Genomic DNA, 15,505 nt, shown 5'->3' with positions numbered 1-15,505 from the left:
AAATCTAAAAAGCACCCCACTGCCTTTCCCTCAGTGAGTCAGGTGAGCAGTTGGCTGTCCCGGAAGTCTCGGAGTTTCTCGCGGGCACTGTGTCTACCAGGGATGTGCTCACTGCCCGGGGCCCGTCCATGTGGCGCACACGGTGCTCCTGGTCCTTACGTTATTTGAGAAAATGCTTTCAGGTTCCAGGTTGGAGCTTCTTGGGCCACTCTTTTATGCTTTCTGTTCTTTCCCTTTGCCAGGATCGATGTATCTCAGAATGATCTTCCTTGGGAATTCATGGTTGATCGTCTTCCTACTGTCTTATTTTTTCCCTGTAACAGGTAATGCTGAATTTTTTTTTTTTTTTTAGTATTTGGGCAGATGGGATTCTTTTGCCAGAAATGAAATGGGTTTGAGGTAATTCACAGAAGTGAAACGTAAATCATTATATATTACTAAAATATTTAGAATAAAATGCATTGTTTGAAACATGTTCCACTAGGGACCAAGGGGGAAAGGGCTTTGGTGTTGAGGTGTCAGGTGTGGTGGTTTTAATCAATGTGCCCCTCCCGGAGTGTGTTTGACACAAGCACGAATGTGGCCACTGGCACTGGTTCACCTTCTTGGCCTTATGAGCACACAGTGTGTGCTGAGATTGACAGCAAGGAGCCCCAGGTTCAAGTGGGCAAAACAGTAGCTCGTGGCTGGGCGCTCGGGGACTCAGGCCCGACTTGCCCGCTTCCGTGTGAGTCATTCATTTCTCATTGAACCCTGCGGATGGCTTCCTCAGCTCCCTGGTGCAGGGAGGAAACAGGCTCTCCCACCCACTGCACCCCCATTCTAGGGCTCACAGAGCCTTCTCCCCGTGAATGTCACTTCAAGGGCTGTCACCTTGACCTCTTCACATTCGTCTAAGGGCGCTGCAAGGTCAGCCATCAGGGCACCCTGCCTGAGAGCCCAGGCACAGGGATGGGCTGTTAGGTTAGCGAAAGGACGCCGACTTGGCGGTCAGCGAACATGGATCCGGATGTTTTGGTAGAAAGGAAATTAACTCTTGGCCTTTTAAAGCCTGACAAACCACATGTTCTCTTTGTATAAATTCCTTTTTGTTTTTAAAAGGATGGGTCCTGAGAGACCCAGTCACATGGCTTTGACAATATCTCCTCAGGAAAAGCACTCGCAGGATGAGTTTAGTAATGCTGTCTCACTCACGTGTTTTGTTTTCTGGCACTTGATTTTACTATTTATTGCAGCCACTGTCGTGCTTCGCGTGTTTCTCTAAGGAGAGTGCTTCCTTCGTGTGACAGATTCATTTCCTTGGTTTTTCCTCTCTATCTCAAAGAATTTTTGCTGGTACACTTTCTGTGGTAGTAGGGTCTTGTCAGATCACGCACTAAAAACAGAGCGTGACTCACCCCATTCCACCACTGTGTGGTGATGAGCCTTTTTCTTTCTAAGAAGCATCTCAAGTGCCACACAGTCCAGGAAACGTGGACAAGGACACAAGCAGTTTCACCTTGTGTGAGACAGAGGTGGGGTGTGGAGATTAACGCCTCATTTTTCAAATTTCAAGCCTAGTTTGAAAAAGCAGTGAAGTCATAACCCCCAGCACATGCCTTTGCACAAAGGCGCTCCCAGCAGCTAGATGGTTTCGTGTTTGGGTTGGGCGCGCTTTTCGCTCTGAGGCCGCCCGAGGGAGTTGCCCTTGCCCTGCAGGGAGGGTGCTGCAGCCCCTTCTTGTTTCCCTGAATTGAAAAGTCAAGGAAGTAGGTACTGAATAGAGAAGACCGTCCAGCTCTAGTTCAACAGTGAGCGCTTGAGAACCAAAGTCCTACTGCCCTGGGATGGAAATTTTCTTTTTTATAGAAGATTTATTTATTTTTGACTGTGCTGGGCCTCTGTTGATGCATGTGCGTTTTCTCTAGTTGCGCGAGCAGGGGCTGCTCTCTAGTTGAAGTGCGCAGGCTTTCTTGTTGTGGCTTCTTCTGTGGCAGAGCACGGCTCCAGGGCACGTGGGCTCGGTGCTTGGCGCTCCATGGCTCTCAAGCACAGGCTCAGTAGTTGTGGCGCTCGGGCCCAGCTGCTCCACGGCACGTGGGATCTTCCTGGATCAGGGATCAAATCCATGTGCCCTGCATTGGCAGGCGGGTTCTTTACCACTGAGCCACCAGTGCAGCCCTGGAACAGAATTTTTTTCTTATTTCCTAAAAAGAAATGGTAATCAGAAGTGAATAAGCTCCTTTCTAGCTGGTCCAATGTGAATGTTCAGTTTACTCAGAAGGTAGATGGGCAGAGAGCTGACAACTCGCAAAAGAGACCTTCCTCACAGTCACATGCTTGTGTTATCTTTCGTGAAGAGAATGTAAAAGTGCATATGCGTTTTGGTAAAATATAAATTTACACATGCACTGGGTTAAAATGAGTGCAGAAGGGAAGGTATCAAGGCGTTGATGGTGATGGTTTTGCAGGAGTGAGGCTTCCAAGTGGTCTGGTGAATGCCTCTTGTGTGCTTTTTACACCCTTTGCAAATTGCCCTCAATGAGCACGTTGGATTTAATAATCATGAAAGTGAAACCGTAGGAGAGAGCTTGTCATCTGCTGCAGTGTGCAACCTGGGCCTCCTTTTTCTCCTGCAGGGCCACCTTCCCACTCAGGGGAATCTCAGAGCCACTCTTGTTTCATCATGTCTTCTGTGTGACCTTTCACAAGGCAGGTGCTCTGGCCCGGCCATGGGCAAGCACATTAGAAGTAGAAGGGGTTTGTTCACTCTAGCGTGGCCCCTGGGGAAGGACCTTGCTTCTTTAAAGGAGCAGCCTGCCCTCCTTCTGTATTATAGCCCATTGGCCAGTTTGCATTTGGCCTTTTATTACGTGCTAGAGGTGCATACACGTGCTCTTGGTGAACTTCCAGGAGAGTCAGATAAACAGTGGGACCTTTACCACCACTCCTGCAAAACAGTTACCATTTGGGAAGCAACTTGTTGATGCTCTGTGTCCTTGCTGCTTAAGGAGTTCAAAAGTATTTTAGCACACCCTTCAGATAGGTTCATGGAGATTGTTCCAGACACTGAAAAACAGCATGCTTACCAGTGTCATTTTCTGCCCTGTGTCCCCAGATACACACACTAAGCTCTTTGCTGGGGACGGTTCACATTTGCTGTGTCCTCGAAGACCAGGTTGTGCTGCAGAACTTGGGGGCAGATCCAACCTCTGTTTGCCCATCCTCGCCTGCTCCTCACAGGGGCCAGGGAGTTCTCAGTTGTCGATTGAATGGCTGGGAGGCCCCAATGGAGAAAGCTTACACATTAAGGAAACTATGCTTTAAAGGAAGACATGGTTATGTGCTTACCCCCAAAATTTTAAAAAAATTATTCCATTTACCTGAAAGTTTCCATAAACATAAAATGGGGCATATCTGGTTTTAATTTCCCTGTGATTTTCTTTCATAGGGAAAGGGCTACCCTCTGATAGAACACCTTTTGTCTTTTCTTAGGGCTGGGCAACCTTCTTTCTTCAGTCTGTTTGTCAAAGGTGGGGCTCCAGTAACACCTTCCCCATCATGACAATAAAAAGTATCTCCAGGTGTTGCCCAGTGTTCGAAGGGTTGGGGTTACAGTCACTCCAGTTGAGAACTCTTGCTCAGATAATGTGTAATAAATGCTTGCTCAAGAGCCAGGCTGAGTGTTGGAGGTTTTCCCCATCTCACCCAGCATTGCTGATGGCCACAAGAATGATATGGTGGCGATCTGGCCCCAGGACACTCTTCCTGACACACCACTGGCTTTAGGCCTGGGAGCTCTTATCTTTCCTGGAAGGTTGTGAACAGAGCCTGAGCTCTTTGTCCTCAGAGGCAGACACACCTTTGAGATAAACCACTTTAATTACAGAACCAGCACAGGGGACATCCTCAGCTGTGTAGAACATTTTTTTCCAGATGACATTTTCCCTGCGGACTTCCTTTTGGTAGGAAACAGCAGCTTGACCTTCGCAGGCACCCTGGTTTTAGACTAAGAACATAGGCGCTGCTGTGTGATCTTTCATTCCTTCCCCCTTTCTCCCCAGAAAGGACCTAAGTGTGAAATACCCTGAAGACCTTCCCATCACCCTTCCCAACCTGCTGCGGTTCATCCTGCATCACTCACACCCGGCTTCGGCCCCCGGGAACCTGGCTGGCCCTCCCACCGCAGAGTGTCTTCAGAGCGAGGCGGCCCTGCAGCAGGGGCACATTGCCCACCTGGAGAGAGAGGTCCGGACGCTGCGGGCGGAGATCGGCGCCCTGCAGCGGGCGCAGGCGCAGGTGGAGGCCCGGCTCGCGGGCGCCCGCAGGGACGAGCACCGGCTGCTGCGGCAGCAGCACACGCTGGAGCGGCAGCACGGCCTGCTGCGGCTGCACAGCGAGCAGCTGCGGGCGCTGTACGAGCAGAAGACCCGGGAGCTCGACGGCGTGGCGCGCAGGCTCCAGGAGCTGGCCGACGCCTCGGAGACCCTCCTCACGGAGAACACGTGGCTCAGGATCCTGGTGGCCGCCATGGAGCGCAAGCTGGAGGGCAGGGACGGGGCGGACGACCGCGTGCCGCCGAGCAGGGCGCGCTCAGAGCACCCCGAGCCCCCGGGTGCCCCCCGGCTGCCCACCAGCGCCCCCCCGCCTGCCAACGTCAGCTCCACGCTGGCCTCCGAGAGGAGCCCCGAGAACCGGACAGACTGACTTTGGAAAATGACATGAAGAAATCAAAGGAGAAAACTGTACATTGGGAATATATTTATGCAAATTTTATTGAAATTTATTGTAAATAAAGATTTTCTCAGTGGTCTAGAAAATCAACTTGAATGTCATTCAGCTTTTATTGAACAGGGGTGACATCCCCTCCACTTATTGCACAAACTTGGTAGCTTTGAGACAAAAACAGTAGCACAGTCCATGTGAAGATTCGTCAGAAAAGTTAGTCCCTGTTTCAGTGGCTCAGTGTCGGAGTTCCCTCCCCATCCCCCTCCTGTTGCTCTGCCATGACACACAGGATGAAAGGCTAACGTCCTGACTGACAAGTCAGGAAACTTGGATGCAACAGTTGGGCTATTCAGAAAGAATTCAATGAGAGGTCATAACTTAACTGAGCCATTGGAGTGGTGGCTCTGGTGTCTATGCTAAAAAAAGTAGCTATTGACAAAGAAGAACAGTGAGAGCTATTGTGTGGCTGGTCACCAGTCCTATGGGTCCTTCCACTTCCCCCGGAGACCCCGCTCGTGCTCCACTGTGCCCGACCCGGCACTGACACCATGCTGATACGCCTGGTGCAAGAGGCATAGACGTCAAGGGATAAGGACCCTCCAAGAGTGAAACTAAGGAGAAAGTGATGCTTCATCTTCTCAAAACTGAAACGCACGGGCATGGTAAGAAGCTCGGGGCAAACCGGACAGTCAGGTGGTGGTCGTTTTCAGGGTCAGGCTCAGGGATTGAAAAGGCAAGTGCTTCGGTTACTTGGGGGAAGGACAGACAGCCTCAGGTGCTGACCGCCAGCTGCAGAAAGTAGAGGTAGAAAGCCCGAAGCTCCGAAACGCGAGGGTAATGGATCAGACACCCCCACACCTGCCCCAGTTTTATGTCCTCCATTAGAAAGCACACCTCCCTCACCTTCCAACTGACCCCTTTAGAACCTCTGACACCCCCCTCCAGCCCACACCCTGTGAGCTGCCTCTGCTGGTCTCCAGTCTGACACTTGGCTATCCCCAGGTGGGGACCAAAAGCAGCATCTCCCCTGCTCTAAAGCCCGGCCACCTTCTAAGGATCCCTCAGTAGCCTCCTGTGCTGTCTCAATCCTGCCTTCAGCTCAGATTGTCTTTTAACTAGCTACCCCTCCCCTCCCTGCTAGCTATCATTTAAGGTTGGACCCTTAATTGAGGGGTACACTGCTAAAAGAAGTGTTCCCTAAGCTCTCTTCTAGGGGTTCTAGAAAGTTGGATTAGTTCCCTTTTTTAGGGGAGATCTGGCTGGGGCCAGAGGAGCTGCCTTCAGCATGCCCAGGAGGCCAGAGCTCTGCGGGGGAGCTCTGACGGGGCGGGGGCAGCCTGGGGTTAGCCAGGTGCTCCCCACCTCTGCTGCCGCGGGAGGCTCAAGTGCTGGGGGCCAGTGCTCTGCAGCTCCACCAGGGCTGGCCTCGTTTATCCCAAGGATGCGGACACAAGTCACCATCTAATAATCGTTTAGGATTGTTTACAGTGGTGTAATTAAAAACCCGAGTTCACTGAAGTCCACACAAGGGACACCGTGGAGGGGTGGGGGGTGTCGATGGCCATCCAGCTCCTCATCTTTGCAAAAACCAAGTCCTGAACCTTAAGCCCCTTCTCCCCGGACCCGCCCGCTTAAGTACAAGCTGCTTGGGGCTCCTGCTTCCTCAGGCACCCAAGAAACGACACTGGGCACTCTCAGAGCAAGGTCAGGGGACCCCCTTGTCGGTGGCCCTCTGAGGACAGTGAAATCGAGCAGGTGTGTGGGAATCTGAGCGGAAAGGAAGCAGATCTGTGAAAAGGGCAGGAGGGGGAAAGGAGGGCAACTAAGCCCCGCCCCCCTCCAGTGCAGAAAACATTAAATACAACAAACCAAAACCGCCATTGTCTCCCCTTCCTGGGCCACTAGGGTTTCGGATACCAGGTGAAGGCGGCAGCTCTGGTGTTTTCTAGCGAAGCCAGCGCTCTTTAAAGCCGGGTGGGGGGCGGGGCGCCCAGCATGCTCAAGACCACGGCGGGGGGGGGGGGGCGGGGGGGGTGTGTGTCCAGAAACTGCTCTGCCACTGGGACGCCTGGCAGCCTCGGGACTCGTGCCCTGACTCGTCCTTCACCGGCTCCCAAGCAGCCGCAGCAGCTTCCTTGCAATCGCTCCACCAGCAACAGGGAACAGACATTTAACGACCTCATCTACCAGGAGCTAGCGGGGCGGGGCACGGGGGCGGGTCGCGCCGCCGCTCCCATTCATCGCTCATAAAGCAAACCACCAAGGCACCCCGGAGGGTCGGCTGCGAGGCTTAACACCGACATGTCACGTCCTCTGCGCACACACACGTGTATCAGAGGCCCCTGCCAAGTGCCATGTGGGCCTCACACATCTAAAGTCACCCTTCCCCACTGCCTTGACTCAGCTTAGCCTTAGTTCGGACAGTCCCATGTGCTCTATGCGCGATATTTTTAAAAATCAGCAAAAGAGGCTTAAGCGCGTGCTTCTGGGGCCTATTTACAGTTCACAGGCTTGTGAGCTCACGCCTTACAGTAGTAGTAGCTCCGTCAAAAACAGGCTCAGCTAAACATTCAAGTAACAAAAGCGCTGCGGGGCCAAGAGCCCCGGCTAGGTCAGGTCTGCCCACTGCCTGCAATGGGCAGTCCCACCAGGACGCCGAGGGGTTGCCCAGGGCCAGCGAGCCCCAGAGCCGGACCGCTGGGGCCCCGGGAGTCAGTGCATGCGATGATGAAGCCTGGCGAGGCCATGCCAGCAAGTATCAACCCTTCCTCTTAGGCGGAGGCATGTCTGTGGTTTCGCCCCTCCCACGCCTCTCCCGGCTGGCTACACACGGGCCCAGGAGCCTCCGCATCCCGGCTCAGCCGTGGACTTCAGGGCCGTTGGGGGTCAGCTTGGCCTTCCTCTCCACGCACGGTCCCTTGGCCGAATACTGCACCAGCAGGAAGGGCTCCTTGGTCTCGCCATCCCCTACGATGCTCTCCTCGTCCTCCGACTGGCTGATGCGCTGGAGTCGCAGGTAGCACCAGCAGCCCAAGATCAAGGCCCCCAGGGCCGCGATGGCGATGAGGATGACGATCACCGTGACCACTCCCGTGGTGGGGCTGTGGTCCATAATAGACATGGTCAGTGCTTGTGGGGGCAGGGGCTGGCTCCGCAGGAAGGTCTCGCGTGGGGACGGCTTAGCAAGGCTGGACCCGAGAGCCCTGAAAGACAAAGCAAGACGATGGGACACTCTGCTGGGGACCCTGATGGTTCACAGGCTCTCGCTGGGTCTTCCACTGGGTCTATTTTTAATCAGTTCCTAAGCCTGACGGGGCCCGCCCTCATCCTAGTGAAAAACAGGCCGGTTGGCGTTTGCTGGTTTTTTTGGCTCATGATGCCACCGGCGTTGTTTGCTCACCCCAGCTGCTTCCATTTAATACCTTCAGTGCCTCTGCTACCAGCCAGCCAGTCCCTCAAGCAGGGAACCTGAGAGGCAGGAGAGGCGGCACCCGAGACCTGTGACCCCACCATGGTGGAGGCTGAAAGAGCGTCTGTTCCAGGTGACTGACTGTTCTAGAAACCCAGCACCACTGGGTGTTTAGCAAGTGCTCACAGATCAAAGGAGCCAGTGCTTTGAGACAGCCAGAGACGAGGGATTCGAAAGCAGGGAAGTGACATCAGCCCCGACCGGGGAAGCATACAGCTCAGCAAGCCTTCCGGTACACCTGTGAGAGGGTGCAGCCGGTGACAGCCTTTGCTCCCAAAGGAGCTGTCGCCGCCCTGGCTCAGGAATACTTTTGAGGAGGGCACAAGGGAAGCGGGACAAACTGGCCTCTGCCCTCACCGGGCTCAGCGTCTAGTGCAAGAGCCAGACAGGTCAATATGCCACACACCTGTCACTACAAATGCAGGAAAGGCACGCTGGGAACATAGGGGTCCAGGTGCCACCAGGCTAAACTGGGCAGGGCAGGCGACAGACACCTGGGAGGTGATGCTGGGACATGCGGGAAGGTCAACTCTTGGAGAAAAGCGTTCCTGGCAGTGGGACACCATCTGCTAAGGCTCTGAAGGCAGGGAGGTTCGCTAGCAAGCGTGAGGAGCTGAGGGGGTTTGATCCCTGGACCGGGAAGATTCCACATGCAGCCAGTGGAGATCAGCTGGCTTGGGTGGGGGAGAGGAGAGGGGAGACAAGGACAGCCCCCTGAGGTTGGAGGTAGTGGCTCCCCTGGGTCCCAGACCCAGCCCTTTTTAACGTCTGACCACACATGGAGCAAATAATAGTAACAGCCAGGTGGTCATCAGAGTGCAGGAGAGCCCAGGGCGCCTTGGGCACAGGGCCGGCACAGAGTCGGTGCTCAGCTGTCTGAAGCTGCTGTTTTTGGAGAAGACTGACATCAGTGTAGGTAAACAGCGCTGGAAGGGGAAGGTGTCCCCTCCAAACAGGATGGAGTGCCGCCCTTGAGCAATGACAGCCTTAATTAGCAATGATTCTCCTCCACACCAAGGAATTCCCCCCAACCCCACCCCAGGACCATGTTCTGGGCAGCAAAGTCAATGTCCCTGAGTCTGTCCAGGGACCAGGCCCCGAGAAAATTCCTGCCCTGCTCCTACCCCCACACTGGCAGAGGGGTCTGGGGCTGGAGGGGGCGACACACCTGGAGTCTGTGCCCTTCTTACCACCTCCAGGGCCAGGCTGCTGTCATCCCTCTCAACGGGCTCCCTGGTCCACCTGGACCACTGCAGCCAGTGCCCCGTCACTCAGCAGAAAGGCCCCAGGTCCTCACAGTGACCTTCAGGATCCGATACGAAGCAGCCCCAGCCCCTGCTCATCTCCCACTGACCCCACCTCCCTTCTACCTCCAGGCCTTTGCCCAGCTGGGTCCCTCTGCCCAAATGCTCTGCTCCCCTGGCTCAGTGGTTCTCACGTGCCCCCCAGGGGACATCTGGCAATGTCTGGAGACATTTTGGGTTATAACTGGTATGGGGGGGGTTGCTATTGGTACGTAGTGGGTAGAGACCAGGTGTGCTGCTAAACCTCCCCCACTGCTGGGGATGGCTCCCCAAACAAAGGTCCCAAACAAACATCATGTGGAGGCTGAGAATGCTGCCCTGGTTAGGTCCAGCCCAGGCAGGGAGCCTTCCTGACCCCTCAGTCCAGGAAGCCCCCTTGGTCCTGCGGCTTGCACTCCCTCCCTCCCTCCCTTCAGGGCACCCATCTCAGTCTGCCGCCCTGGCTTCAGTGTCAGCACCAGGCTGGCATTACTTGCTCCAGGGGTGGCCCTACACACTTCTGTGCCACCATCAGGGCTGCCATCAGCTTCCACAGCTCTGCTCAGCCCGTTCTCCTCTCAGGCCTCCAGGTAGGACAGGTGACCCCTCCCCCCACCCCACCCCCACTAGAGCCTGCTGGCAGCACCAGGAAAACCCGTCCCAGCCTCCATGCTCTCTTCCCACTTGGGAGCACATGGAGCTGCCAGTCCCTCTCCACCCGCCCTCCTGGGTGTCCAGCGCCTGCTGGGGTGCCTGCCCCCACCTTGGGTTCTTGGACCGGAAGGGAAGTCAGTATCAATTCGGAAGGGGAAGTGTGTGTGCTTGGAGACTGGGGGGTAGGGAGCGGGTTCGGGGACAGGAAGTCAGAAATCAAACAGTGGCAGCAAGAACTTGGGGATGGGGCCCCTCGGGGGCCAAACCAGCTGGGGGAGAACCAGCGGTCCCAGGACGGATGAAGAAATGGACGCAGAGGCAGCCCCAGCTCCAAGGGACCCTCCGAGAGGGGCGGTGACCTCTAAACCCTGTCTGCTCCCCCCACCACCGGCCCAGCACCCCAGGCCAGGAGGAGGGGGCGGAGCCAGGTCTGGGCATCTCCCTCGAGGGAGCAGAGAGCCCGGTGACCAGGCCACAGTCACACCTGGCCGCAGTTCCCACCCCCACCCCCAAAGTGTGTGTTTATTACTTCACTCCCTCCGCAAGTACTTCCTGAGAACCCATCTTTTACAAAATTTGGTCACGTCATCTCCTGCTCAGAACCCTCCCCGGTACTGGCAGAGAATCCGAATTCCCCTGCCTCCCCAGCTTCTTCACACCCTCCTGCCTCCCACCTCCCTCCCCAAGGCCTCTGCACTTTCTGTTCCTTCTGCCTGTGGTGTTCTTCCCTGCACGTCCCATGACTGGCTGTTTCCCATCAGAGGGAACTTTCTCAGAAGATGCCTCTCAGGGGGGTGGCCTCCCCAGACCTCCCAGGCTCCAGACGCTCCCCACCCCCAGCACAGACCACTGGCCCCGATCTTGTCTTACTTCCTCTTATTTCCCGGTGCTCTTTGCCACCTGACATTCTCTTGGGTCAGGAAAGGTGCTTTCCTGGCTGCCTACTCCTTCCCACAGTGGACCCTGGGCCTGGAGGAGGGTGCCATTCATCCTGCCCATTGCTGGAGCCCCAGCCCTGTTACCAGCACACAGCAGGTGCTCAATACTTGTCTGCTAGCCCACCACTCCAAGTTCCGGGGGGAGCAGCAGTCCTAGGCAGCTGGCCTAGGCAGCCCCTACCCCTGAACACCCCAGAATCTCAAAGCTACCACGGAGGAAGGACAGGCTGCAGCCTGAGCGTGGAGGTGGGAGTCACGTGTGCAAGTGGGTCCCAGGCAGGCCTGACCTGAGCCCCTAGGGGCAGCTGTCCCCACAGGGGCCGTGGGGAAGGGAAGATGTCACCGAGATGCAGATCCCAGAGCAACCTGAAGCCGGCTGTTTCCCCCCACAACCCTCACGGCCTGGGCTGGACCCTACCGATGGCTCCATCTCTTCCGGGCTTCCCTCCTGCTAAGCTAAGCTGTCTCCTCCAAGTTAGTTGACCCCTCACCTTGAGCTAGGAAAGGACACGGGGCAGGACAGGGAGGATAAACGCCCAGGCTGGGTAAATGCCCAGAATGGTACATGGGAAACCCGGACCCCTTCAGAACACTCATCCAAGTGGTTAACACTTTATTCCACACCACTGTCTGATCCTCCTAACAAGCTGGCAGCTAGCGCTGCTTAGGGTTCCTATCTGAGTTTCCCAGGTGGGGACACTAAGGTGTGGGGAGCTTGAGCGGATTATCCAAGAGTGAACCTGGGCAGAAACATGGGGGATGGGACCCGAAAGTGGGGCCCAGCAGAACAAAGGGCAGAGGCTTCCAAGTGCAGGGGGCGAGGGGCAGGCCAGCCCTGGAGCCAGCGCACAGCTGAGGCACTCTAGGGGTGGGCTGCAGGCCATGCTCCCCCCAACCTCCACAGCAGCTCCTTGCCAGCTCCCTTAGTCAGGAGGGAGGCTGGCGCTGGAAGCCCAAGGCCATTTGGATCCCCAAACACACAGTGCCAATCCTCCGCCCTCCCGCTCCGCGTCCCTGGGATCTCACTCACTGCTCCTGGAAAAACAAGATGTAAATGCCCAATGCCTGCAGACACCACCCCTCTGAGCTTGCCACCCCGGCCCCCCATCGTCCCTGCCTCGGCCACCAGTAAGCCAGGCATCTCCCACTATCCTGCTGTCCTCAGAGGCCCACCCGCTTAGGTCTTCCTCAATCTAAGGTTGGCTGTGTCACCTCTGCCTCTTCAGGGGACCCCAAAATGAAGCCTTAACCCCACTCTGCAGGTCCCTTCACACACCCCAGGCCCAGTGGAGCCTCAACCTCCAACAACAGCAGATTCAATTCGAGTCCCCTTCTTCATCCCATTCCACCCCTCCACTCAATATCATGAGTTACTGTGACTCAGCCAAGCAAACTGCCCCTAACGGCCTCAGTTTCTCCGCCTGCAAAATGGGAACGAGACCCTGGCCTCACCAGCCAGGCTGTGGGGAGGCTGAGAAGTGATCAGAAATGTGACAAAAGGACTATGGAACCACCAGGTTTGTAGTCGCCAGGCCCCACACCTTCCTGGGTGTCACAGGGAGGACAGCGAGACCCCAGGGTGGCCCCTCACAGCACCCCCTCTCCAAAGGACCTGCTCCCAGGAGGGTACAAAACCGGGTCCAGGCCCAGTGCCATAAATAGCACCTTCCTCAGGGGACGTGCTGCCACCTTCTTCTCGCTTAACTGGGCACATCACGAGTGTCATCCGGCCCAGCTGGACACCAGTTAGCTACTACCCCCGCCCTGCAGCCGCTACCTTCTGGGACGGTCCTGCTTACAGGGGGCCAACCACCTCCACACAGTTAAGCCATGCCCCTTCTCCCAGAAGAGCCATCTGTCAGGTGTCCCAACAAACCCCGCTTGGTCTCTTCAGGGGACCCCGAAACTGGGGTCATTTCCTGCCCAGTTTCTGATGAGGAACACAGGGCTGTTGGGGAGGGTGGGGCCCGTCAAGGGGGCAAGTGCTCTGTGCCAGGCCTGGGCCGGAGTCCGGACCCAAGGGAGCATCACATAGGCCACTGCCCTCGACGAGCTGCCCTCAACGAATCAGGGCGAGGACAGTGGCGATGCGGATGAGAGATTAACTGGGCTGTGCCCAGCTCTGCGTCCAGTGTCACCTCACCTTCCACCACCCACCCATCACACCACGGTCCTCCCGAAGAGGAAATTCGCACCAGAACCCTCTAGGTTCCCCTGTGCAGAAGAGGAAGCTGGCGCAGGCAGAACCCCAGGGACTGCCCCAAGGTCAGTCTCAGTCTCCTATGCCCGCGCCCTGCGAATCAGCCACTGGTCATTCTCACAGGCTGCCCCAGGGTAGGCCCACTTGCCGGACAACTTTGGTAATAACAGTAGATGCCTGACAGAAGTTGGCAGTGATTACTCCGTGCCTGACACTGGGCTAAACACTTCACACAGATCATCACCTCTCAGCCTCTGTGGCTCAGAGAAGTTAATTGTCCAAGGTCACACAGCTGGAAAGTAACTGCGCAGGGATTCAAACCCACGCAGCCCCGGATCCAGAATCTGGGGTTTCAACTCTGACACTCAAATGGCATATTATTTGACCCCCACCTCCCCCGCTCCCATGCCTGAGGGGCCAAGGGGTACAAGTGAAGCCCAGTCCGCCCCCATCAGAGCAGTCTGGGTGACTGGGGCCAAGAGCTCTATACTGGGGACACGGGGATGACAAGCGCCCGGGCAGCTCCCGCGTGCCAAGCGCGGGCGACGTGCAGGCGCGATGCCAGGCGCGCTCCACGCACCCTCTCATTTAACCCTGCCAGGCAACTCCGTCGTCTCCCCGCCTCTACCAAAGAGCTAAGAAGAGGCTGGAGAGAGGAAGGGACGCGGCCCGGGGTGGGGGGACAGCTGGAGGGGGAACGCCAGCTGGAGAGGCAATTCCAGTTGGCTTGACTGGGGGAGGAAGCTTGGGGGGGCGCGACCACGAGACCCAGTCATGCCCACGCCGCGTAGTCACCGCCGACGGAACCGGGCACCAAACCTCGCAGCCAGTCCTCAGTTTCCCCACCTGCGAAGCGGGCGCCAGACGTCGCCAGGACCTCCTCTCCTACCCCCCGGATTCCTCCTAACCACCCCGAAGGCTGCCAGGATCCCCGCCTCCTGTTAATTTTTGAAAATCTCTAAGTGTCCCGAGGAGCCCAGCGGCCGGCCTGGGGCGCCGAACTGCGGGCCGCGGTGAGGGGCACGCACTGCGTTGGTGGGGGGGGTACAGTCGCTCCCTGCAAAGCAGCCGCCGCCGCCGCCGCCCCCCGCCGCCTCCTTTGTCCCGATCTCTCCGCAGCGCAGCGGACAAAGAACCCCCGCCCGCGGGCGCGGCCCCCCGGAACAGACCCTCCCCCCGAAGCCGCGCCCCCAGCCCAGGTGGCCCCTCCCCCGCCGCAGCGACCCCCAGCCCGCCACCGAGCCTCCCAGCGCGCGCCCCAACCCCAAGCGGGGCCGCCCCTTCCCCTTCTGCAGGGCCCCGCCGGGCCCAAGCACCCGGCACCCGCACCCCCCGCGACCCTTCCCGGCTCCGCTCACCATGGCGCCGTCCGCAGCCCGGCCCGATCGCCCCGCAGTAGCCCCGGGGGCCCGGCTCCACCCGCCCGCCAGCCCGGTCCGGCCGCCGCGCACCGTCCGGACGCAGGAGCCCCGCTCTGCGGCGGGCGGGGCGTCTCCGGCTCCGCCCCCGGACGGGGGCGGGTCCCTCCCTGAATAGCCAATGGGAACACGCGCTTGGACGACTGGGCGGGGCGGGCCGGGGCGGGGTCACGTGCGCGCGAGGCGGGCCGCCCAGGCGGGGCGGGGGCTGCGCGCAGCTGGCAGGACTGGGGGTGGGGGGGCGGGGGCCGGGGGGCGGGCTCGGCCTCGGCCTCGGCGCACGGCGATTGGGCGCGGGTGGGTGCGGGGCCCCCGTGCCCGGAACCCCCGCCTCCAGCCCCTAGAGGCTTCCCTTGCTCCCGCCAGCAAACAGAGGGGAGAACTGAGGCGCATAGCAGGTAAGAGTGTGGCAAGCTGCCCGGGCAGGACAAAAGACAGGCAGGACCCCTGAGTTACATGTCCTCCCTTGGAGCGGGAGCTGGTCATTCACTCGTTTATTAATTAGTTCATTACTGATCATTCATTCGACGTTTGTGGAACACCAGCCGTGTACTCTGGGTGTACCAGTGGTCGCCGGAATAACCACGAAGAACACAAGCAAGGACCCTGACCTCAACAGAGCTCCCATTCTGCTGCGGGCTGAAAGAGGATTTGCAGCCTTTTTGGCCTCTTTTAATCATGGTTATTGAACGTAATAGCCCCCGCGATTAGGCCTCACCCAGCGCTAGGCCCTGTAGTCGCCTCTCAACACACTTCATGGAGAAAACTGGGAAGGGAGGAGCTGCTCATTTTGCAGTTGATGTTCCAGAGAACTGAAGTACCACAGCCCACATATA

At 57.5% G+C, this 15,505-nt stretch overlaps 2 protein-coding genes across 6 annotated transcripts in view; one reads left to right on the top strand and one right to left on the bottom strand.

Moving 5' to 3' along the window:
* Window positions 1-4,803, top strand: part of TXNDC11 (thioredoxin domain containing 11) — a 59,751-nt gene extending 54,948 nt beyond the window's left edge. For all 4 annotated transcript variants that reach the window (XM_043914331.1, XM_043914329.1, XM_043914330.1 and 1 more), the window contains 2 exons: window positions 243-323; window positions 4,044-4,803. In XM_043914331.1, coding sequence (XP_043770266.1) covers window positions 243-323; window positions 4,044-4,686 — 724 coding nt within the window. In that variant the 3' untranslated portion in view covers window positions 4,687-4,803. The remainder of the gene's footprint in view (window positions 1-242; window positions 324-4,043) is intronic.
* Window positions 4,737-14,743, bottom strand: SNN (stannin). Of its 2 annotated transcripts, none has more exons than XM_043914333.1 (2): window positions 14,610-14,743; window positions 4,737-7,910 (listed from the first exon to the last, which is right to left on the bottom strand). In XM_043914333.1, exon 2 carries the CDS (start codon window positions 7,826-7,828, stop codon window positions 7,565-7,567), a length of 264 nt encoding a protein of 87 aa, XP_043770268.1. In that variant the 5' UTR covers window positions 7,829-7,910; window positions 14,610-14,743; the 3' UTR covers window positions 4,737-7,564. The 2 variants fall into 2 exon arrangements, with proteins under 2 accessions (XP_043770268.1, XP_043770269.1); XM_043914334.1 differs by lacking the exon at window positions 14,610-14,743 and adding an exon at window positions 14,098-14,359.
* Window positions 14,744-15,505: the final 762 nt, after the last annotated feature.

This window comes from Cervus elaphus, chromosome 10 (genome assembly GCF_910594005.1).
Source record: "Cervus elaphus chromosome 10, mCerEla1.1, whole genome shotgun sequence".
In the NCBI taxonomy this organism is placed as follows: domain Eukaryota; kingdom Metazoa; phylum Chordata; class Mammalia; order Artiodactyla; family Cervidae; genus Cervus; species Cervus elaphus.
Note: the sequence above shows the minus strand (reverse complement) of the source record. Positions and strands in the feature narration are given on the sequence as shown.

Excerpts from the sequence above, each read along its gene's own strand:
- SNN (XM_043914333.1), bottom strand. The coding sequence starts at position 7,828 with ATGTCTATTATGGACCACAGCCCCACCACGGGAGTGGTCACGGTGATC.